General features: G+C 41.4%; 1 protein-coding gene across 3 annotated transcripts in view; it reads left to right on the top strand.

Annotated features, from left to right (window-relative positions):
* Positions 1–24,987, top strand: part of OSBPL6 (oxysterol binding protein like 6) — a 198,889-nt gene that overhangs the window by 143,109 nt on the left and 30,793 nt on the right. For all 3 annotated transcript variants that reach the window (XM_084642916.1, XM_084642917.1, XM_084642918.1), the window contains 2 exons: positions 7,074–7,204; positions 21,896–22,003. In XM_084642916.1, coding sequence (XP_084499042.1) covers positions 7,074–7,204; positions 21,896–22,003 — 239 coding nt within the window. The remainder of the gene's footprint in view (positions 1–7,073; positions 7,205–21,895; positions 22,004–24,987) is intronic.

Consider the following 24,987-nt stretch of genomic DNA (forward strand, 5'->3'; position numbering starts at 1 on the left):
TGGCCCCAGTGAAGACGGTTGCCATCTCAGTGGAACCTCCAAATTGTCAAAGTCAGATTCAGGACTCATAATTTGTCAGACCACTCTATTTATTATCAAAGTGCTTTGCCAATGCACCCAGATGTGAGCCCCCCTCTGAGGCTCAAGATAACTTATTTTTACAGCTAAGCCAAAGCCAATTTAACATAAGAGACAAAAGAAAGCAGAAACTGACAAATATACATATATATCTTATTTGCATACTAACGTTTACCAATCTCCTAGCTCAGAAGGAGCTCTAAGTTAATTAGTTTGAGGACCCATTGTCTCACACTCCTTAATGTTTCTCTTCCTGACAACTATATTTCAACAAACCCTTCAAGTAGCATTTCTTTAATGAATTATAATTTCAATATAATTCATTCTACTTTCACACCTTAAAAACCTCTAAGGATGGAGATTCCACCACCTCCCTAGGTAACCCATTCCAGGGCTTCACTACCCTCCTAGTGAAATAGTGTTTTCTAATATCCAGCCTAGATCTCCCCCAGTGCAACTTGAGACCATTGCTCTTTGTTCTGTCATCTGCCATCACTGAGAACAGCCTAGCTCCATCCTCCTGGGAACCCCCCTTCAGCTAGTTGAAGGCTGCTATCAAATCCCCCCTCACTCTTCTCTTCTGCAGACTAAAGCCCAGTTCCCTCAGCCTCTCCTCATAAGTCATGTGCCCCAGCCCCCTAATCATTTTCATTGCCCTCCACTGGACTCTCTCCAATTTATTCACATGCTTTCTGTAATGAGGGCCCCAAAACTGGATGCAGTCCTCCAGATGTGGCCTCACCAGTGCCGAATACAGGGGAATAATCACATCCCTCGATCTTCTGGCAATGCTCCTACTAATGCAGCCAAATATGCAGTTAGCCTTCTTGGCAACAAGGGCACACTGTTGACTCATATCCAGCTTCTTGTCCACTGTAATCCCCAGGTCCATTTCTGCAGAACTGTCGCTTAGCCAGTTGGTCCCCAGCCTGTAGCAGTGCATGGGATTCTTCCATCCTAAGTACAGGACTCTGCACTTGTCTTTGTTGCACCTCAGATTTCTTTTGGCCCAATCCTCCAATTAGTCCAGGTCACTCTGAACCCTATCCCTACCCTCCAGCGTATCTACCTCTCCACCCAGCTTAGTGTCATCCACGAACTTGCTGAGGGTGCAATCCATCCCATCATCCAAATCATTAATGAAGATGTTGAACAAAACTGGCCCCAGAACCGACCCCTGGGGTACTCTGCTTGATATCGGCTGCCAACTAGACATGGAGCCATTGATCACTACCCATTGAGCCCGACAAGCTAGCCAGCTCTCTATCCACCTTATAGTCCATTCATCCAGCCCATACTTCTTTAACTTGCTGGCAAGAATCCTGTGAGAGACAGTGTCAAAAGCTTTGCTAAAGTCAAGGAACAACACGTCCACTGCTTTCCCCTCATCCACAGAGCCAGTTATCTCGTCATAGAAGGCAATTAGATTAGTTAGGCATGACTAGCCCTTGGTGAATCCATGCTGACTGTTCCTGATCACTTTCCTCTCCTCTAAGTGCTTCAGAATTGATTCCTTGAGGACCTGCTCCATGATTTTTCCAGGGACTGAGGTGAGGCTGACTGGTCTGTAGTTCCCCGGATTCTCCTTCTTCCTTTTTTAAAAGATGGGCACTACATTAGCCTTTTTCCAGTCGTCCGGGGCTCCCCTAATCACCCTGAGTTTTCAAAGATAACGTCTAATGGCTCTGCAATCACATTCAACCAACTCCCTCAGCACCCTCAGATGCATTAGATCCGGACCCATGGACTTGTGCATGTCCAGCTTTTCTAAATAGTCTTTAACCTGTTCTTTCACCACTGAGGGCTGCTCACCTCCTCCCCATACTGTTCTGTCCAGTGCAGCCGTCTGGGAGTTGACCTTGTATGTGAAGAGTGAGGCAAAGAAACATTAAGTTCTTCAGCATTTCCCACATCTGTCACTAGGTTGCCTCCCCCATTCAGTAAGGGGCCCACACTTTCCCTGACCGCCTTCTTGTTGCTAACATACCTGTAGAAGCCCTTCCTGTTACCCTTCATATCCCTTGCTAGCTGCAACTCCAATTGTTCTTTGGCCTTCCTGATTACACCCTTGTATGCTCAAGCACTTTTTTTTTTTTAATACTCCTCCCTAGTCATCTCTCAAAGTTTCCACTTCTTGTAAACTTCCTTTTTGTGTTTAAGCTCACTGAAGATTTCTCTGTTAAGCCAAGCTGGTTGCCTGCCATATTTGCTATTCTTTCTGCACATCAGGATGGTTTGTTCCTGCACCCTCAATAAGGCTTCTTTAAAATACAGCCAGCTCTCCTGGACTCTTTTCTGTGGTGGTTTTCAGGGTACCGAGAATTGAGAGTCACCTTGTTACCCACTGCCTCCAGCAAGAGGAAGACTTGCTTGAGCTTAATTTGGTGTCAGCTCCCTGACATCACCAGCCTGTTAGCCACCCAAACAATCTCCTCTGGACTCTGCCACTCCTATGTTTGATTTTCAGGTTAACAATAGGTATACCTTGGTCCCTCAGTCCCCTGGGAGCATCCCTCTGTAGTGGCCAGCCCCTCATCTACTGTACACTCACAGTAATATCAGATCTGCTGTCCACAAAGGAACAGTGCACACACCAGCTTGTATGATTAAACTCAGGATCAGCTCCTTGTGTAATGCTGAAGAACTCAGATATTTATAGTGAAGATTAGATTATTATCAAAGATTTGAGATTCAAGACATAATGAGTAAGGATTATGGAAAAAAAAATTACATAGAAATCAAAATCATAACAATTTCTAGACACTAAACTTAACAGGCTAACCTGCTGTCTATAGAAGTTTATCTCACCCAAATATCCTTTGCAGTGTTTCCAATCAGGGTATGTTGTGATCCCATTTTCATGAATGTAATCACATTGCCTGATTATTTCCTTGGTGCAGGCTCAAGGGATGTCATCCTTGCCTTCTCCTTATATCTCCAGAAGTTCATTGTCTGTACCTCAGAGTCAGGATGACCCCAGTAGCTTATTCTCATGTGTGCTGCCTCCCAGTTAATTTCACACTCACCCTCCCCTCACCCATTGATTTCCTTTGTAAATGACTCTCCATTGTGTTAACTTACAATGCTTAATTTACATGCCAGAGAGACAGGTGAATAACCATCTTTTGTCTGAGAGAAAACTTGCCTTGATACAGACCTTAGGAGCATGTTTCAGGTAAACGTACATAACTCCTTACATAGTATGAGTACGTACAATGATATTAATGACCAGCATGACCCTGGTTTTCACTTGAGATCTCACATGATTTCAAAATGGCCTTGGCAAACTGGAGAAATGGTCTGAAATAAAGAGGATAAAATTCAATACGGACAAATGCAAAGTACTACACTTAAGAAGGAATAATCAATTGCACAAATACAAAATGGGAAATGACTGCTGAGGAAGGAGTACTGGGGGTTATAGAGGATCACAAACTAAATATAAGTCAACAATGTAATACCGGTAAAGCAAATATCATTCTGGGATATATTAGCAGGAGTGTTGTAAGCAAGACATGAGAAGTAATTCTTCATCATTGATCAGGCCTCAGCTGGAGTTCTGTGGCTAGTTCTGGGCACTACACTTTGGGAAAGATGTGGACAGACTGGCAAAAGTCCAGAGGAGAACAAAAAAAAATATTAACGGTTTAGAAAACATGACTTATGAGGGAAGACTGAAAAAATTGGGTTTGTTTTGTCTGGAGAAGAGAAGACTGAGGGGGGACATGATAGCAGTCATCAAGTATGTAAAAGGTTGTTATAAAAATGAGGGTAATTGTAACCAGGTTGGCACCTGTCCCTTGTGAGCACCTCCTTTCTTTGGCCGATATGCCTGCCATCACAGTCTTTTTCATGGGGTGGCACCCACCTCTCGCAGGCGGCCTCCCCGTTGGTGGGGTGTGAGCCTGTTTTTGGTTTTAGTTCTTACATCGGGGTGGCACTTGCCTTTCGTGAGAACCTCCTTCCTCCAGCTGATGGTTCTCTTGGCGGGTCTTCAGTGACTCAGCCTGCAGCTGAGCCACATATACTGTCCCCCCCTTCTGGGGTATACAGTCCAAGTTCTTATCTTGGCGCTGGTGTGGGGCCGTAGTGCTAAGGCTTCTCCCAAAGGCACTGCCTTCTTCAACCACCAAGCCAGGGCCCATCTCAGTACCCACAGCCGGTGGTGTTTCAGCAGGCTTCCCTGGGCTTAGTCTTCAACCAGTCCAGCAGGGCCCATCTTGGTACCCTCGCTGGCCTGCACAGCTTCTGTGCTCAGTCCCACTGGGCTTCACCCTGCACTCAGTGACCTGCTGGTCCTGCCGCTTTGCCAGTCAGTCAGTCTTCTCTCTTCAAGCTCTGCACAGCAACTGAAGGCTCTGTTCTGCTGCTTGCCTTTTATCTGGGTCTTCTGAATCCTTATTGGTCGCTGCAGCAGCCCCTCTGATTGGCTTCTGCAGCTACTGTAGACTGCTTGGAGGACTTCTAGCTGCTCTTTTCTGGGACAGGATGATGCAGCACAGCAAGGCCTCCAGCAGGGGGCCTCTGGCCCTAGTCCACCTTGCCACAGTAATAAATTGTTCTCCTTAACTACTGAGGGCAGGAAAAGAAGTAATGGGCTTAAATTGCAGCAAGGAAGATTTATGTTAGATGTTAGGAAAAACTTCCTAATTTTAAGGGTTGCTAAGCACTAGAACAAATTACATAGGGAGGTTGTGGAATCGCCATCTAACCTGTTCTTAGAAATCTCCAATGAGGAACACCTGTCAGGAATGATTTATATAATACCTAGTCCTGCCTCAGTGCCGGGGACTGGACCAGGTGGCCTGTCAAGGTCCCTTCCAGTCCTAAATTTCTATGATTCTATGATGGTCTTTGGGGAACCAGAATGTACCTACCAGGATCAGGATATTCTTATAACCCCCTTGCCAGTTGGCATTGGGGGAGTTCTTAAGGTCACACAAGCAATTAAAGTAAGGGCTGATCCAGTATCCATTGAAATCAATGCAAAGACTCCCATTGACTTCAGTAGGCACTGGATTGGGCCCCAACATAACTGAAAACATTTTACTAGATAAATCAGTAAGTCTGGGGCTGGCTGGTTTATCATGTTAGCAAGCTCATGGGACCTGCAATAAGCAAAGGGGTGTGTGAATTATTCCCCTAAAAGAAGAGTATGTTTGAAACTCATGGGGGAGGGCGGGGAAAGGGGGGGAGACTTGAAATATGTTGAACTCATTTCACACAAAAAATATGTCCCAAGTACTGAACTTTGAATTTGCAGGGACCATAATTGATGGTGTCTGTAGCCAGGTCCACAAAATGAACTTGATGCACCTGATATAAAATGTACATTTTGAACTGAAATTACATGCATTTTTAGGCAATTCTGTTTTAATATGCAATGATTTGTGTTTAATTTGATCATGAAATGATAAATGTATTTACAAATACCAGATTAAATTTATTGCTGACGTAAGTGAGAATAATGAATTCAATGGAATTGTCTCCATTTATGAGGTGGAGAATTTGGCCTTCCATATGTAACACCCACATTTTGGGTCACATTTTTCAGAACGGTCATAAAAATTTGGGATGAATAAAGCTAAGATTTAAGATCACGAGCTTTCTATCTGAATGGGAATAAACATTTAGAAATCTGTAAGATTTATTTTAAAGAGAGATAATAATGTCAATATTTACAGAAATAGGGAGAAGTACAAGTGTTTAACGAAGGAAAACACTTCCATGAAGAGAAGGAAAGGGAGCTCTTTAAGCTCACATAGGAGCAGTTAGCATTGCATTTTATTCCGTCTTCAAGAATTTGAATGAGGAAGCAGTGAACATTTCAGTGATTCTTGTCTAATTAGTAAGGTTTCAGTAGTCACTTTGTATTTCTTGATTCTATACTTCAAATCTAGAGGGCTAAAATTAAAAAACCCTATAAAAATTGGGGAGAGGTAAGGGATGAGAGGCAGAATTTGCTTGAAAAAAGGTTTTTATTCCTTAATGTTTCGTAATTCCAAAAAAGGAACAGCATTTTAAAGAAAAACATAGCGGCATACTATGTATGGGAAAGGTCAAAGTTTATTTTCCTTCATCCTTTGTGTTTCTTTGTTGAAATTGTCAAAACTGTCATTCAGAAATGTTTCTCATATTTTAATGTTCCATTTCTGAGCACATGGGCTGATTATTTCAAGTGTTGAATATACTTAATGAAAAAGAAATTGTTTTATTTTAAAGGGTTTTTTGAAAAATACAAGGGCGTTTCTAATAGCAAGGAATGCATAGCCAAACCACATTTAGCAATGACCAGAAGTGTTATTTTTCCTATTGATGGATTTCCTTTTATATGTTTGTTTGCTTGTTTGTTTTGAACAAAGGCTTTAGATAACTGGATTTGAAATAATCACACTGTAACACCATGCAGTGATGTTTATGCAGCAGTGACCATGAGCTGCAAACAGTCTTACACAACTTACGTTGTATGGGCTCTGTGTACTGTAATGTTGGCTAATACATAAAATGGGAAAAACATACTACCCACTGCTTCCCTCCACAGTGTTAGATCATCAAAGTTTCAAGATCAAAGTAATCCTCTTTATTAATGCAGTATTAAATCACTGCAGACCATAAATGCAGAAATGACATACATACTACACTATTTGCAGAGAAAAATTAAGGAACAGACTAATTTGCTTTACAGAGAGGGGGGAAAAATAGCTTTAGGCCCAAATATTCAAAAGAACACGCACACTTTTACACATACCCAACTTGCATGTGCACAACCACCAATATGTGCACGTAAGACAAGTGTATGTGCACGTTCACATTGTGTGTGCGTGCCAAACTCAACTGATGCATGTGTGCAATCTACTTGGGCACGAACTCTTGAAAATTTGGGCCTTAGTTTCTTATTTCTGTAAATTTGGGGGGGGGGTCACGACCTTTATTATTGATTACAAGCAAGGTGTAGTACTTTGTCTCAGGAAATATTTGTTTTTTCTTTCCCCCAGTTCATTCTCTTTTGAAGTCTGCCTTTAACAGCATAGCTATTGAGAAGGAGAAGCTTAAGCAGATGGTTTCAGAACAGGACGTTGCAGGCCACAATTCACAAATAACACGTCTCAGACAATCACTTTCTCAGGTATGCCCTTGCTTTGATTTCAAGCACATGTGGAATTCTATGACTTGCCAAATGCCTGTTTTCTATACTGTATTTGTATAAGCGGCAAAGAGTCCTGTGGCACCTTATAGACTAACACAGTGGTCTCCAAACTGATGTGCACGAGATGATCCCATCAGCTCAGGATTAAACAAAGACTGTGTATGGCTAGTCAACTACAAAAGCAGTTTCTCCTCCTATGGTGTTCACACCTCAACTGCTAGAAGAGGGCCTCATCCTCCCTGATTGAACTAACTTCGTTATCCCTAGCCTGATTTTTGCTTGTATATTTATACCTGCCTCTGGAAATTTCCACTACATGCATCCGACGAAGTGGGTATTCACCCATGAAAGCTTATGCTCCAGTTTGTCTGTTATTCCATAAGGTGCCACAGGACCCTTTGCTGCTTTTACAGATCCAGACTAACGCAGCTACCCCTCTGTATTTGTATACACTTCCAGAGATGGCATGGAAAATGTCAAATCTTGCAGCCAAATATTTCCTCATTAAAAATTAAATAACAAAATGTGTTAGTGGTCAATTCAAACCTGCTTCTCTACCCTTGGCTTTTTGTTGCAAATATGTTAGAGAGCAGGAGCAATATGAATGAGTCCCAAGAAAACTAAGAAATGTAGATGTGAAAGATTAAGTGTCTCTTATTTCCTTGTGTGTGTTCATTGTGTTTAGTGTCTGAGCTAGATCTGAGGTCTGAAATATTTTATATGAAAATCTTAGATATATTTCTTAAAACCACTGACAGCACATTCAAGGGTATTTTTATACAGTTTTCCTTCATTAATTTAAAAATGATGAATGAACATTCACAGATACATTCCATAAATCCATTACTCCAATTGCAAAAATGATCATAGGCAACAAAGTGAGCATTTTACATGTATGAGCATCCAGGGATTAGATTTCTTGCTATTCCTAGCTTCCCGCAAACCAATGTTAATGAAGTTTAATTGCAGTATATTGATTGTGTAACTTTAAGGTGGGATTTCCAAAAACACTTGGTATTGGCCAAACTGTGCTCCCACTGATGTCAAAGGGAGTTTTACCAGTGACTTCAGTGGGAGCAGAGTTTGGCCATTGCTGAGTGCTTTTGAAAATCTTTCACTAAAAACCAATCAGGTTAATAGGCTCTTTACTAAGTATCTTAATTCTAAAAATGTAATCTGAAAACCAGGTTCAGTTTATGTAATACAGGAATAAGAAAGTATACATTAAATCAATTCAGTCTGACTTACTTCCTCAGCTTGCAAAATAATCCCACTTCTGGAATTCATGGGTCAAGAAGAGGTACCTAGTTTTTCAAGGGTAATCAGGGCCTATGGTATTATTCTGTTGCCTTCACTCTGAAGAAACATGGACTAGCAGGGAACACTAAGCATGTAAGAAATAGAAAAGAACATGCAAGTTTAAATGCAAACTGTAATTTACCCAGGTTTACATGTAGTTTCCTAAACTGTTATCTTTCTACTGTAAGATTTGTAGTGTTACATAGATATAAAGATAATGGGACAGGAGAAGGGTACAATTTTTTGACCACATAGTAAATCTGCCAAAAAAAGCCATTTCAGGGTTATCAAAACTATTTGTAATTTCAGGTAGAATTTGGTGAACAATTTTCGCCAAATAAAGAAATGAGGGGAATTTTTTTTAAAGTGAAAATGGTTCGTGCTGACATTTTCTAAATGAACCATTTTGTTTCGAAATGTTGTTTTGACTCAACATTTTGTTTTGAAATTTTATCTATTTTTGTTTCAGTGAGGGGAAAAAGTTCAGCTTCAGTTCTAAAAGAACCAAATTTTTTTTTCAGAATTTTTTTTTTGGTTTGGCCTTTGACCTAAAAAATCAATTATTTACTCAGCTCTAATAAGGAATGTTTCTCTTCTGGGTCTCTGATACAAATCCAACCCAGATCATTAGTGACTTATAGCTGTATGTTGTGAAATGGGTTGATGGCCTCTCATTCTAGTTCCTCTTAACAAAAGTCATTGTGACAATGGGAAATTCTGATGGATGATCTCAGTGGAGAGGAAATGGAGAGGAAATTTCCCTTTCCTATTGGTGATATTTCCAGTTCAGGTTTATGTGAGGGGGAAACTCAAACTGTGTAATGTCTGTTTTACTGATAAACGAAGGACTTCAGTCTTTAGAGCTCTCACTCTAGCAGCTGTCTCAAACACTAAATCAGGGGTTCTCAAACTGGGGGCCGGGACCCCTCAGGGGGTCACAAGGTTATTACATGGCAGGTTGTGAGCTGTCAACCTCCACCCCAAACCCCACTTTGTCTCCAGCATTTATAATGGTATTAAATGTGGTCACACACAGAGGCTTGCTTTGTGAAAGGGGTCACCAGTACAAAAGTTTGAGAACCACTGCACTAAATCCAGATACATTTTTAAAAGAAGCAGAAGAAAAAGAATTTGACGCTCATAGTTTCTCTCCCACACTTACACTTTTTTATTATCCACATCCCATGTATATTTATAAATAAAGCTCAAGAGAGCAGATTTTTTCCATGCCCAGTTCTAGTCTTAGTAATGAGTCCCTGGATATGTACAGATCAGCTCTGAGGCCACTGGTGATTCATGTTGGGGTGGGGGTGGGGGAAGATGAGAGGAAGCAGTACAGAATGTGCTTTAAACTTCTTGAGTTTACCACTGTTGTGCATGTATATTTCTATAGTTATATACAGTATGCACTTTGGCTAACCTATAGCTGGTTGAATCTTACAAACAAACCCAAAAAAGAAAAGTTAATGAATACCATGGGTTTGAGTCAATTGAATTCCTTTGTTATTAGTTTATTCATGAGGCTTTGAATGCACAGTGTCTTGAAATGAACACATGCATTCAAGTATATCAGTTTGATCTGAATAGATGTGTTTTAATGCACACGTTCATTTCAGTACTGCTGACTTGGAGGCATAGCCTCTCACATTCTGCGACTGCTTATGTTTCTCCTGTCTTTCCCTTCAGCGTGAGAGTATGAAAAGGAGGGGGGTATAGACTGTATGGTGGAGTTTGGGCATATGCTGTGCAGATACCAGGGTGAGAAAGAAAAAGGAGGCATAGTTATAGGGAAAAGGGGTGAAGAACTCCCTATGTGTATCCTATGGTCAGGAAACAGTTAAGATTGTAAAGATACCGATAACACAAATTACTGCTATTCTCTAGAGCAGGGGTTGGCAACCTTTCAGAAGTGGTGTGCCGAGTCTTCATTTATTCACTCTAATTTAAGGTTTCGCATGCCAGTAATACATTTTAACGTTTTTAGAAGGTCTCTTTCTATAAGTCTATAATATATAACTAAACTATTGTTGTATGTAAAGTAAATAAGGTTTTTGAAATGTTTAAGAAGCTTCATTTAAAATTAAATTAAAATGCAGAGCCCCCCGGAGAGGTGGCCAAGACCCGGGCAGTGTGAGTGCCACTGAAAATCAGCTCGTATGCTGCCTTTGGCACACATGCCATAGGTTGCCTACCCCTGCTCTACAGCCTTCTTACTGAGGCATCTAGCCCCCTGCAGATTCCTGTCACTATTCTTCACACAGACTCTTGAAGTGACCACTAAAGAGCATCCCAATATCTATGGGTAGGGAGTGGGTGAGCAAGATACCCCTGCCCAGGGATCCTATCCTATGGAGGATGGCATGGGGAGAGGTGGTATAGGGAAGGAGGTATAATACTGCCAGGAAGTGAGCAGAAAGAGCTATCCCCCTCACTCAGGAATCCCACTGTTTTAATTTTCTGAGAGACTTCATCTATCTGGGTGGGGATGGCTACTGATGTGTCTAGCTTAAAAAAACAAAAAACCCTTCCCACATATATACGATTTACAACAAGCCTTCTTGATTTGTCTAGCTGTATGTTTATGCAGCTGAAATCAAATTTAGCCTTCCCCTACTGAAGTCTCCAACCTTCCATCAGATACAGTATGCAGAAAAGGAAAAAGAGTTTTTTAAAGAAAGTATTAAAATTCATATTCTGCTAGACCCAATAGAATTGAATGGCTCCAAAGAGGAACTGTACTATCTTTATGCAGTTAAATGCACATTTTCCAAATAAATTATAACCCCCCATATTACTGACTTGATTGGAATATTGGTATAGAAGGGTACAGCTTGCTCAGGAAGGACAGGCAGGGAAAAAAGGGAGGAGGTGTTGCCCAGTATATCAAAAATCTGTATGTGTGGACTGAGGTTGAGATGGAAATAGGAGACAGACTTGTTGAAAGTCTTTGGGTAAGGATAAAAGGGATAAAATACAAGGGTGATGCCATGGTCAGGGTCTACTATGGATTACCTAACCAGGAAGAGGAGGTGGATGAGGCTTTTTATAAACAACTAACAAAATCAGCAGGACTTGATGGTGATGGGGGACTTCAACTACCTAGACATTTGTTGGGAAAATAACACTGCAGGGCGCAGATTATCCAACAAGTTATTGGAGTGTATTGGAGACCTTTTTTTTTTTTTCAGAAGGTGAGGAAAGCTACTAGAGGAGAGGCTGTTCTAGATTTGATTTTTACAAATAGGGAGGAACTGGTTGAGATTTTAAAAGTTGAAGGCAGCTTGGGTGAAAGTGATCATGAAATGGTAGTGTTCATGATTTTAAGGAATGGTAGGAGGGAAAACAGCACAATAAAGATAATGGATTTCAAGAAGGCAGACTTAAGCAAACTGAATGAATTGGTAGGTAAGATCCCTTGGGAAGCTAGTCTACGGGGAAAAACAGGTCAAGAGAGTTGGCAGTCTTTCAAAGAGAAATTATTAAGGGCACAAGAGCAAACTATCCCACTGCGTAGGAAAGATAGGAAGTATGGCAAGAAACCACACTGACTTAACCAGGAGATCTTCAATGATCCGAAACTCAAAAATTAGTCCTACAAAAAGTGGAAACTAGTTCAAATTACAATGGATGAATATAAACAAATAACACAAGTATGTAAGGACAAAATTAGAAAGGCCGAGGCACAAAATGAGATTAAACTAGCTAGAGACATGAAGGGTAAGAAGAAAACATTCTACAAATACATTAGAAGCAAGAAGAAGACCAAGGACAGGGTAGACCTGTTACTTAATGAAGAGGGCAAAACAATAACAGAAAATGTGGAAACGGCAGAAGTGCTAAATGACTTTTTATTTCAGTTTTCACCAAAAAGGTTAGTAGCAATTGGGCATCTAACGAAAATGCAGGGAAAATGAGGTAGGATCAGAGGTTAAAATAGGGAAAGAACAAGTTAAACATTAGTTAGACAAGTTAGATGTCTTAAAGTCACCAGGGCCTGATGAAATACTTCCTAGAATACTCAAGGAGCTGACTGAGGTGGTATCTTTGAAAAGTAATGGAAGACAGATGAGAGTCCAGAGGACTGGAAAAGGGCAAATATAGTGCCAATCTATAAAAAGGGGAAAAAGGACAACCTGGGGAATTACAGACCAGTCAGCTTAACTTCAGTACCTGGCAAGATAATGGAACAAATAATTAAGCAATCAATTTGCAAACACCTAGAAGATAATAAGGTGATAAGTAATGGCATGGATTTGTCAAGAACAAATCATGTCAAAACATCCTAGTACTTTCTTTGACAGGGTAACAAGCCTTGTGGATAGCAGGGAAGCGGTAGATGTGGTATATCTTGACTTTAGTAAAGCTATGTCTACACTACCAACCTTGCAGCGGCACAGCTGAGCCACTGTAAGGTCTCCTATGTAGACGCTCTATGCCGGCAGGAGAGAGCTTTCCCATTGGCATAATTTAACCACCCCAAATGAGTGACGGTAGCAATGTTGGCAGGAGAGCGTCTCCCGCTGACATAGCGCTGTCCACACCAGTGCTTTTGTTAGTGAAACTTATGTTGGTCAGGGTGTGTTTTGCCAACAAACGTGCTAGTGTAGACAAAGCCTAAGGTTTTTGATACTGTCTCGGATGACCCTTCTCATAAACAAACTAGGGAAATGCAACTTAAATGGAACTACTATAAGGTGGGTGAATAACTGGTTGGAAAACCATTCCCAGAGAGTAGTGGTGGTTCACATGGGAAGGGCATATCAAGTGGGGTCCTGCAGGGGTCAGTTCTGGGTCCAGTTCTGTTCAATGTCTTCATCGATGAAATAAATAATGACATAGAGAGTACACTTATAAAGTTTGCGAACGATCCCAAGTTGGGAGGAGCTGCAAGTGCTTTGGAGGATAGGATTAAAATTCAAAATGATCTGGACACACTGGAGGAATGGTCTGAAGTAAATAGGATGAAATTCAATAAGGACAAATGCAAAGTCAGGGCCGTCCTTTCCCATACGCAAAGTACGCAGCTGCATAGGGCACCAGAAAATGTGGGGCACCACATTTCCTGGTGCCCTGTTCAGCTGCGTGCTGCTCCAGCCCCTGCTCCGCCACTTCCCCATGGCCCCCACCCCGGCTCTGCCTCTGCCCCACCTCTTCCCTGCCCCAGCCCTGCCCCCACTCTCCTGAGCTCTGCAGCAGGGCCGGGCTGGGCCTGCACTCACCCCCACAGAGGCCTGCCTCCCTCCGGGGCGGGGCGCTGTGTAGGGCCCCAGAATAGCTAGGGACAGCCCTATGCAAATTACTCCACTTAGGAAGGAACAATCAGTTGCATATATACAAAATGAGAGATGACTACCAAGGAAGTAGTACTGTGGAAAAGGATATGGGGGTCATAGTGGATCAGCAGCTAAATAGGAGTCAACAGTGTAACACTGTTGCAAAAAAAGCAAACATCCTTCTGGGATGTATTTGCAGGAGTGTTGTAAGCAAGACATAAGAAGTAATTCTTCCACTCTCTTCCATGCTGATTAGGTCTCAGCTGGAGTTTTGTGTCAAGTTCTGGGCATCACATTTCAGGAAAGATGTGGACAAATTGGAGAAAGTCTAGAGAAGAGCAACAAAAATGAGTGAAGGTTTAGAAAGCATGATCTGTGAGGGAAGATTGAAAAAATTGGGCTTGTGTTTTAGTCTGGAGAAGAGAAGACTGAGGGAGGATATGATAACAGTTTTCAAGTACATGAAAGATTGTTACAAGGAGGAAGGAGAAAAATTGTTCTCTATAACCTCTGAGCATAGGACAAGAAGCAATGGGCTTAAATTGCAGCAAGGGCAGTTTAGGTTGGACATTAGGAAAAACTTCCTAACTGTCAGGGTGGCCAAGCACTGGAATAAATTGCCTAGAGAAGTTGTGGAATCTTTGTAATTGGAGATTTTAAAGAGCAGGTTAGGCTAATACCTGTGAGGGATGGTCTAGATAATACTTCCATCCCCTGCACTCGAGGCAGGACTGTCTAGAAGACCTCTTGAGGTCCCTTCCCATCCTATGATTCTGTGATACAGATTAATTGTTCCAAATGGATCAGTTTTATCAGTCTGCATTCAGCATATACTCATATGTAGACTCTAGCTTGGGCTATCTCAGTGTAAACAAATGACAGTCTGAAAAGTAGACACTGTAAATCTAGAATGTCTAATTTTCAGATATTAATTCTTTTAAAATTTTTCAGAAAAATGCCAAAAGACCTAGTTTACATAATTTAAGGACAAGGATACATTTGATTTATTTTATGTGAGACTGTTTAGGGATAAAAATGGTGAAAGATGTGAAGTGATGAAGTGAGCTGTAGCTCACGAAAGCTCATGCTCAAATAAATTGGTTAGTCTCTAAGGTGCCACAAGTACTCCTTTTCTTTTTATAAAATACTTGTTGTTTAAATCAACAGTTCTGACACTGGGTCAGAAGATGCAAATAGCTACTGTCAGAACACTCTATCATATCATTAACAGGTACTTGATTGTGATACTTATTTACAGATTCATTGCCACATTGGCAAAACTATTGTCATGAGGGCAGAGATTCTTTTCATATATACTTTTCATGTATACCCATTACACAAATTGAATCTATTTTCCTAAGTTTATATATATATATGTATATATATGTCTTCTTACTATACGTTCCATTCTATGCATCCAATGAAGTGGGCTGTAGCTCAGAAAAGCTTATGCTCTAATAAATTTGTTAGTCTCTAAGATGCCACAAATACTCCTGTTCTTTTTTCATATATAGTGGGAGGATCCTAGAATATTATTCAGCCAAAGAATCCTAGATGATAAATTCACTCCAGGGTTCTCTTTAGACAGTTTGCCAAGAGGACTGACTTTAAATGACCCATCACTCGAGTTTTTAAAATAGGACTTCATTGTGTGTGAGTAAAGGATTAACTCTGAGACAAACATGGCAGTTTCTTTGTTTGAGAGCAGTGTTTCAGAAGCAGTGTGGCAGGAGGTTTTGAATGCAGAGCTGGGCTTTGTATGAAACCCTACATGAGACTATATATTTGAAAACTTTGTTGCTGTTTTTGTTTTTTATTTCATTTTTGTTTAAGATAGTAATATATTACTGTAATGTACATATTGTAAATAAAATACTCAGAGAAACTCTTTTTGGTCTATCTCTTCAGTCGCTTCCTTCCCTACATATGAAAGCTCCTCCACCATAACCAGAATGACATTCACAACAACTACCCCTGTTCCCTGTCTTTTTATGGCCCCATCTGCCTGCTCCAAAAAAACCCCATACACAAATTCACAAACTCAAACTGAGAGTTCTATAACCTGAAAAGACAGAAGAAGTCAGAGACTCCATGAAGTCCACTAGTGACTTCGCAGTTGTGGATTTATTTAATGTGCTCAGATACTATGGTGATGAGCAGCTGTACAAAACTAAGATAGACAGAAGCAGCCCAGCCTAGATAACTGTTCTTCACTGCTGTGGAGCTTGGATAATGCACGTTTCTTCAGTGCATTTTTATTTGCCATATTTCAACATGGAGGAAATTTATATAGATTTCTAAAAGAGTCATTTTCCAGATAACTGTATCTGTAGATAGTTTCTCATGATCCGAAATTGTCACTAGAAATAATCAAAATCAGCAGTTAAAAATTCGAGAGTATCCCCCTCAGTGTTAATTTCAGTATGCATTGTCCTCTCAACTCCAAACAATGCACATATATTCCCTAGTATTGATTGCAATAGTGTTGTGAGCTACTGTTAACTCAAATTGTCATGCAGCCCACTGATCACATTTCCAAAACTGCAAGAATTATCGTTTGAAACAGATTAAATAATACAGTTGAAGAGTTAGAGAAAACCAAGGGTTTTACTTTTTCAAAAATTGTATGGGCAGTTTTAAATACTGTGGTAAAAGTAAAAATGGCAAATATTATATAAGAAGTAAACATTGAAGTTTCAACTTTCCTATGGCTGTGAATGGCTCTGAATTATTTTTGCCTGAAGGCTTCCAATTGTTTAGTAGAAAGCAAGACTTAAGAGGAAAGATAGGAAGGCGCTTGGACTGCTTTGAAATTAATGGGGAAAGTATTGAACCTTGAATGCTGTTTTTTGGGTACATTTTGATAGAATAATAACCTAGTCATGCAGGTCAGTATAGTTTTGTCAGTTTTGTGCAGAAGTTAGTTATAGGTAAATAACTGGCACCTCCCAAACTGAGAATTGCCAGGACACTCATCAGATGACTTCTCAGAGGGTAGTTGGCATCTAGAGATGAGATCTGATGGAGTGGTGGAATAAACATGGGTTCTCAACATGGGGATCATGTCTACCCTACTTTTCCCATATTGCTAAATGAGAATGGGGGTCTTGGCTAGATCCTGCTAGATGAGAGAGAGTTATGGGTGAGGGGGTGTCCCAGGAAAGATTTGAGAACCATATGAACCAAAAGAATTAGGGAAAAGGGAAAGAGGAAAGAGATGCACCATTTCTCTGGGACAGTGGTGTAGACACCTGAAATTCCTGAAAGCTAGCTGGCATTGGAATAAACAAACAAGTTAAGTTAAAATACATGGCATTTCTTTTAATAAAGTGACATGTACTTAAAAATGGTGCTCAGTCCCGAGTTTGTCCCATTGACTGCAATGCAGAATGAATTCCATCCTGTCCTAATTTCTCTCGCTCCCTGACTGTTAGTAAGAAAATTGCAGCCATCCTGGAACAAGATCAGTGGGAGCCACAGCCATAGCAGAGGCTGAAAATGTTCTCTCTTTTGTAAACGATAATGCTAGTTCAAAATAATGAATTTTATTTGACTTTGCTGCAGATCTGAGTAGTGTTCAGTTTGGGCAGGGGAAGGGACAGAGAAAGAACTGGAGTTTTCTTTTAAATAAACGTTATGGCCTGGGGAGAGAGAAAGCAAGCAGTGCTGGCAGTAGAGAAAAGATACACCATGATTTTTCATCTGAGATTAGACATGCAGGAGCTGAGGAGGATGAGCCTTGTGCAACAACACTGGAGTGTGTCAAAAGGGTTAAAGATGATGAGGTTAGAACTAGAGAAGGGAGGGAAGTGGGAGAAGAGCAGTGAGAGTCGAGGAATTTGAGGACGTTTGGAATGTGCAGTTTTGAACTGGATCCTGAAATAAATGAGTAGCCAGTGGAGATATTCAGGGGCATGGTTGTGCTTTTGGTGTATGACTGAATATGAGTGGTAGCAATGCTGTGTAGGGAGCTGGGGGTTGGGAAGGCCACGGACAAGGGAGTTTAGAGTAAAGGTGAGAGGAGATAAAGGCAGGCAGAGGGAACAGCCAGAAGTAAATGAATCTACTGTCACTGTGATACTGTGGAACAACTGCTACCGTATGAAGGGGGAAATGCATGTGGACACTTTATTCAGTGCAAGGGCTGTATTTTGGCCATCCAGCATATATTATAAATAGAACTATACAAATAATTGATTTTTTCAGTTTTCTGGCCAAACCAAAAGCTCAAAAAATAGAATAGTTTCAGGTAGACCCAAAACAACAAATTTTTGATTTTCTTGATGAAAAGAAAAACTGAATAAAACAAATCAAAAAACCTCAGTTTGGGTCAACTGAAATGTTTAGTTTGACACAAAATGTTTAATTTCATTTTTGGTTTTTAAGCAATTTACAAAAATTAAATTTAGGCAACATTTTGATTTGTTGTTTCAAAATGTTCATTTTGAAATTATAGAAATGCAGTTTTTTTGACTTTTTCTCTTGACTGAAACTCTTTGCTCAGTTTGACACAAAAAGTTTTGGTTGCCCCCTAACTGTATATTTTGGTGAATAAAATATCTGCCTGAAAAATTTCACTCAGCTCTCACTGTAAAACATTGTGATTTGAACGTGGAGATCTGTTTTTTCTAAAGTGTTGTTTAATGGAGTGCATGGGTGGCGAGTAATGGAGGCTGGGGGAGGCTAAGCCTCCCCAAAACCTCCACTAATGCTCCCCACTGCAGCCCTGGGACCAGGCCATGTCGGGCCTCAGTGCTCCTCTGGGAAGCTCGGGCTCAGGACTCTGCCCTGGCTGGCTGTGGCTGTGGGCTCCTCCAGATTGCTCCGGGTGCCAGCAGGCTGGCCAGGGTTCGGGGCTCTCTGGGCACCAGCGGGCCAGCCCAGGCTTGAGGCTGCTCTGGGTGCCAGAGGGCTGGCCAGGACTCGAGGCTGCTCTTGGCACCGGCAGGCTGGCCTGGGCTTGGGTTGCTCCTGTGGGCTGGCCTCCGAGAGCAGGGGAACAGGGGGAGCCTCGGATAGACGGGGCGGGGTAGGGGGCTAGCCTCCCCAAACTGGGGTGCACACACCTCCCATGATGCTGCGGTTCTCAAACTGGGTTGGGACCCCAAAGTGGGTTGCAACGCCATTTTAATGGGATCACTAGGCCAAAGCCTGAGCCCAGCTCCAGGGGCCGAAGTCTGAGCCACAGTGCCTGGGGCCGAAGCGTGGGCTCAGGCTTCGGTCCTCCCTCCTGGGCTCATGTAGTAATTTTTGTCATCAGAAGGAGGCTGCAGTACAATGAAGTTTAAGAACTGCTGGTTTAATGGAACAGTTTGTTAAAGATAGTTGTGTATATCACATAGAGTGGTGACATGCATTTATCATCAGGAGTTAACGGTCCATTAGCACTTCATACCAGGAGTTCTCACAGTCAGTGAAAAGTATAGTTACAGGAATTTGTAGAAACTTTTTGGTCTCCCGTTCATTTCCTCCTTTTAAATATACATATTTGCAGTGACTGATTAGCCACTGGGCCAATGGGGTCTGTGCCCTGGGGCCCTGGCTAATTGTAGGCCTCCCAGAAAAATGGGTGCCTCTGTGTCCCGACCCGCTCCACCCGCCCAGTGCTTCTGCTGAGGAGAGGGGTCAGGGTGCAGGGGATTGCCCCACTCCCCCGCCCACCCGGCACTCCTGCCGGGGCAGGGGAAGCCCCAACGCCCCAACCCTGCTCCCTGGCAGGAGCTGTGAGCAGGCGGGGGAAGCCCCCGCTCCCCAACCCCACTTCCTGGGCAGGAGCGCCGGGTGGGCGGGGGAAGCCCCTATGCCCCAACTGCACTTTCCGGCAGGAGTGCCAGGCGGGCGGGGGAGACTGCAGGTGGAAGGGGTGGGGAGGGGCCCCACTCGCTCTGGCCTAGGGCCCCACAAACACCTAATCCACCTATGCATATTTGTAATATTTTCCTTTGTCTTGAGTAGTAGCGGCTTAACAGAATGCCTCAAACAGAAAACAAAACAAGAACAGCCACACGTCAGATACAATTAATTACTTTAAAAATCAGGAATAAAAGAATTCTATTACTGCATTACCGAAATTCTATTGACCCATCTGTCACTGTGCTTATTATTGCAAAACTCTGTTGACTTTAAAAATCAGGAATAAAAGAATTCTATTACTGCATTACCGAAATTCTATTGACCCATCTGTCACTGTGCTTATTATTGCAAAACTCTGTTGACTTCTATAGGAGAAGGATTTGGACACTAGAGAGCAGAGCAGATTCCTACATCAGATGAGCTGAGATCAGACAACAAAAATAATAATATTGCCCCTTTTGCTCCACTAAAGTGTCACAACTAATCGCCCGCTTTGGGTATGTTTACACGGCAATTAAATACTCATGGCTGGCCCTTGCCAGCTGACTTGGGCTTGCAGGGCTCAGGGTAAGGGTACGGGTAAATCTATGCTGCAGTTAAAAACCTGCTGCTGGCCCATGCCAGCTGACTCAGGCTTAGGCTAAGGAAGGGGATGTTTAATCCGATGAAGTGAGCTGTAGCTCACGAAAGCTCATGCTCAAATAAATTGGTTAGTCTCTAAGGTGCCACAAGTACTCCTTTTCTTTTTGCGAATACAGACTAACACGGCTGTTACTCTGAAACCTTTAATAGCGGTGTAGACCAGTGATTTTCAATCACTTTTCATTTGCAGACCCCTAAAAAATTTTGAATGGAAGTGCTGGACCTCTTTGGAAATCTATTGCCTGTGTATATACAGTTGAATTAGTTTTCAGTCTAAGTTTTTGTGGACCCCTTAGGCATAGTGGGGGTCCGCAGACCACAGATTGAGAATTGCTAGACATTTGAGCTTGGGCTCAGGTTGAAGCCCAGATTATAGGTCACTGTGAGGTGGGAGATTCCCCGAGCCCAGATGTCTACACTGAAATCAAACAGCCCCCTGAACCCGAGTCAGCTGGCATGGGCCCGCTGTGGGTATCTAACTGCACTTTAAACCTAAGGGGCTGTTTAACTGTGGTGTAGACATTCAGGCTTGGGCTGGTGTCCAGGCTCCAGGACTGTGAGGTGGGAGGGTCCCAGAGCTTGATAGCAACTAAATAGCCCCTTACCTGGAGCCCTGTCCGCTGGCTTGGGCCAGCAACAGGTGTCTAATTGCAGTGTAGACATACCCTTTGTGATTTCTTGATCTTGTCTCCATGCCTTTTCTGTGTCATTGTCTTCTCCTGGAACATTTTACTGACCTCCCGCCCCCAGTCCCTCCTTAGAGCACACAACTACCAAAAGACCTGTACAACCTAATCCTCGCCTCAGAATGTGTTAATAAAACAGACAACAGGAAATGAAAGTAGAAAGAAAACTTGAAATAAAAATTGTGTAATTACAATATATGAACTAAGTTTATTGCTACTTCCTGTTGCATCCCATCCCCCCATCCTATGTGTATATAGAGTGTGAACCATTTGGAGCAAGAATCTTGTCTGTGTATTTATCTGTAAAGGTCTTGTTCACCTTGGGCTGTGAATAAGTTGACACTAATGTTTCTGTATATGCATTGTATGTTTCCCTTAATGTGAGTATTTTGAAAATCACGTCATGAGCCAACTGTTCTGTTTTTGCATTGGGGTTAGCTGTTTCCTTTGATTCGCTCTTCATGCTGGCAGCCCAAGCTTAGTACCTGCCTCAAAGCTGTAACACAAGTGGTGCCTCTTTTGGCCCGTGGGGGGGGGGGTATCTCCTTAGTAATCTGATGCAGCTTCATTCGTCCTTGCTCTTTTCACACCCCATTTTCAGAATGTGCATAAACCAGTGGTATATCTCCCAAACACTTTGAGCTACACAAAGAACGAAGACGGGCAGAATATCATTGCTGTGTAATGGAAGAACATCACTCTCCTTAACATGTGAAAATTACTGAAATCAAAGGAAAAAAAAACCCCGATATGAATCACATACCTGATGGCCAGAAAGGGTATAAAAATGCAGCTAAGGAGATTCTGTAATTTATTAGGACACTTCTGGGAAGTATGTAGTTCAGCTGCTGGTTTTTTTGGCTCTGTTTTATGCTTGCTTTTTCATTTGAAATTAAATGTGCAATTTTTATTTTAAGGCTCTCAACCAGAATGCTGAACTAAGGAGTCGCTTGAACAGAATACATTCTGAGTCTGTTATTTGTGATCAGGTTGTCAGTGTAAATATTATCCCTAGTCCCGATGAGGTAAGACTTTGGCCTTTAATGGAATTAGTGTACAATCGAACCTAGCTAATTCTCACTAATAACTGAGAGACCTTGTGCAAATTATTGAATTTTGCAAATTGTAAGTTGTACAAGCACATTTATATATTAAAAGCAAGGAGGATATATTCTGGAGTACCTTTCATGAAAACAGTGAAGTTTTAGCCATGTGAGATCTCACTGGAGAACTCTGCTATTAAACCTCTGCTGAGAAAGGGAGAGACTTCACTGATTTTGAGTATAAATTATTGCATATGGATTAGTGAAGTGGGAATTAGTGAGATTCTGTTGTATTTTTATGTAATCAGATGAGTACCTGAGAATGACTGTATCTTGGTTGCTTGCAGTGTATCAGGGCCCAGTCCTGCAAATGCTTATGGGGCCTGGTGCTTATTACTGTAGATGGTCATAAGAACGGTCATACTGGGTCAGACCAGTGGTCCATCTAGCCCAGTATCCTGTCTTCCAACCGTGGCCAATGTCAAGTGCTTCAGAGGGAATGAACAGAACAGGGCAATCATTGGGCGACCCACTCCCTGTCATCCACTCCCAGCTTCTGGAAATCACAAGCTACTGATACTCAGAGCATGAGGTTGCATTCCTGACCATCTTGGCTAATAGCTGTTGATGGACCCATCCTCCATGAACTTACTAGTTCTTTTTTGAACCCCCGTATAGTTACGGCCTTCGCAACCTCCTCAGGCACTGAATTCCACAGGTTGACTGTGTGAAGTAGTACTTCCTTTTGTTTGTGTTAAACCTGCTGCCTATTAATTTCATTGGGTTACCCCTAGTTCTTGTATTATGTGACGGAGTAAACAACACTTCCTTATTTACTTTCTCCACACCATTCATGATTTTATAGATCTCTATTTTATTCCGTCTTAGTCATCTCTTTTCCAAACTGAAAAGTTCCATTCTTTTTAATCTCTCCTCATACAGAAGCTGTTCCATATCCTCAGTCATTTTTGTTGCCCTTCTTTGTACCTTTTCCAATTCTAATATATCTTTTTTGAGGTGTGATGACCAGAACTGCACACAGTATTCAGTGTGTGGGTATATCATGGATTCATATGGTGGTATTATGATATTTTCAGGCTTATCATCCATCCCTTTTCTAGTGGTTCCTAACATTATTAGCTTTTTTGACTGCTGCTGCATGTTGAGCGGTTATTTGCAGAGAACTATCCATGACTCCAAGATCTCTTTCTTGAGTGGCAACAGCTAATTTAGACCCCCATCATTTTGTATGTATAGCTGGGATTGTGTTTTCCAATGTGCATTACTTTGCATTTATCACAGTGAAGTCAAGGGGATCACTGAACAAAGTAAGCACTATGCTGGCAGTAAGTGTTTGCCAGATCTGGTCCTTAATGCCTCTCTATCCTCAGTCAACAAAAAATACCCTCTATTGAGTATTTGTGTGAATGGCAGTTCAGTTTACTTCACAAGAAGAATAGATCTGAATTTGGGTATATATCAGAAATTACAAATTAATGTTGTGTGTCTATCACTGTTGTCTGTGTTGGTATTTCACCAATATGTTTTCCATCCGGCATTTCCATTCAGAAGTGTGTTTTTCAGATGTGTCAAGCCTTTTCCGTTGAGGCACCATTTGTCTCCTAATTATTTTCCCAACGAGAAAGAATAGTCTAAATCTATGTTAAGATATTTGTGTGTTTGATTTTGGAAAGTCCAAAATACAATTTGATTGGAACCCAGCATTGTGGAATCTGTAGATGGAGGATAACATGTCCGACAAAGGAAAGGCACAACGGTCTGGAGTTAAAGCTTTAACACAGACTTTTTTTTAATTCTTTTTATTTTGTTTTTGGTGGTTAACATTAATGTTACTTAGTTATTACTTTTCAATATATACACATATATTTTGGCATAAATGTGTATTGACTGTTGGAGCTCATAGAGTTGGACCTGTTTCATCAGGTCTGAATTTGACTCCTTCTCTTCATCTCTCTGCAATGTAGTCATATGTACAGTGTGGGTATATTTTTAATCAGGCTAATATGTGGCCTCCCTGTTTGCACCTGCATTTTTGTACCCCAAAATGAATTATATGCAAAAATTTGAGCAGCTGCCCCTCCAAGCTATTCAAATTATTACAGCAATTCATTGCGCAAGTGACATTTGTTCCTGCTGAAGGCAGGCTGTGTTTCTGAAAATGCACTCCACAGTATTTTTTTAAATCAAGTTTAGAAAAAAGTATTCACATTTTGGCATATTTACAAACATTTAATACTTTGTTTAATTTGATTTCTTCAGCACTTATACTTGGCTCTGGTGCATTACACTAATTAGCAAAAAAAAAAAAAAAAAGTACAGTCCGTGCAAAATTTTAAAACTTTGATGGCCTTCTTGTATAAATAACAACAATAAACTAGACCCCTCTGATGATTATGATCAGTCAAACACCATAAAGCATCAACAAGCTCACAAAAGCCCCATCACTTAAACACTCATTTTCCCAAACATCAGTGGTGAAAAAAAGGTGTTTAACTTATATTTTTTGTATTTATAATTAACTATTGTACAAATTGAGACAACTTTGTAAAATAGTGTTACAGTATTAGTAGCTTGTGTAGACTAACATGTCAACAAAAAAGTTTTCAGGGTTTCTGTGCTGAGGTTAGTAAGGAGTGCACTTGTACTCCGAACAGGAATTGTTTCACTGGGTCCCAGGTGTATTGTATCTCAGCAACTTTTGTACTGCATCAAATGTACACAATTCAGAAGTAAAGATATATTTTTCTAACTGCCAGCCCTGTAAGCTCCCCCTGGGAGTTGAGTGTCAAGTTGGCCCTTTTCTTGTTCAAGTATCATCATCATTAATTATAACTTGGAGCCAAATTGTGGGCCCCAGATCTGTTCATGTTCCTCCTTTTCCCAGATGCCATAGAGGCTGCTCTGTAGGTCTGGGAACCATCACACGAGGACAAGATGATAATTTT

The sequence above is a fragment of the Lepidochelys olivacea genome, assembly GCF_965140295.1.
Source record: "Lepidochelys olivacea isolate rLepOli2 genome assembly, chromosome: 11".
Taxonomy (NCBI): domain Eukaryota; kingdom Metazoa; phylum Chordata; order Testudines; family Cheloniidae; genus Lepidochelys; species Lepidochelys olivacea.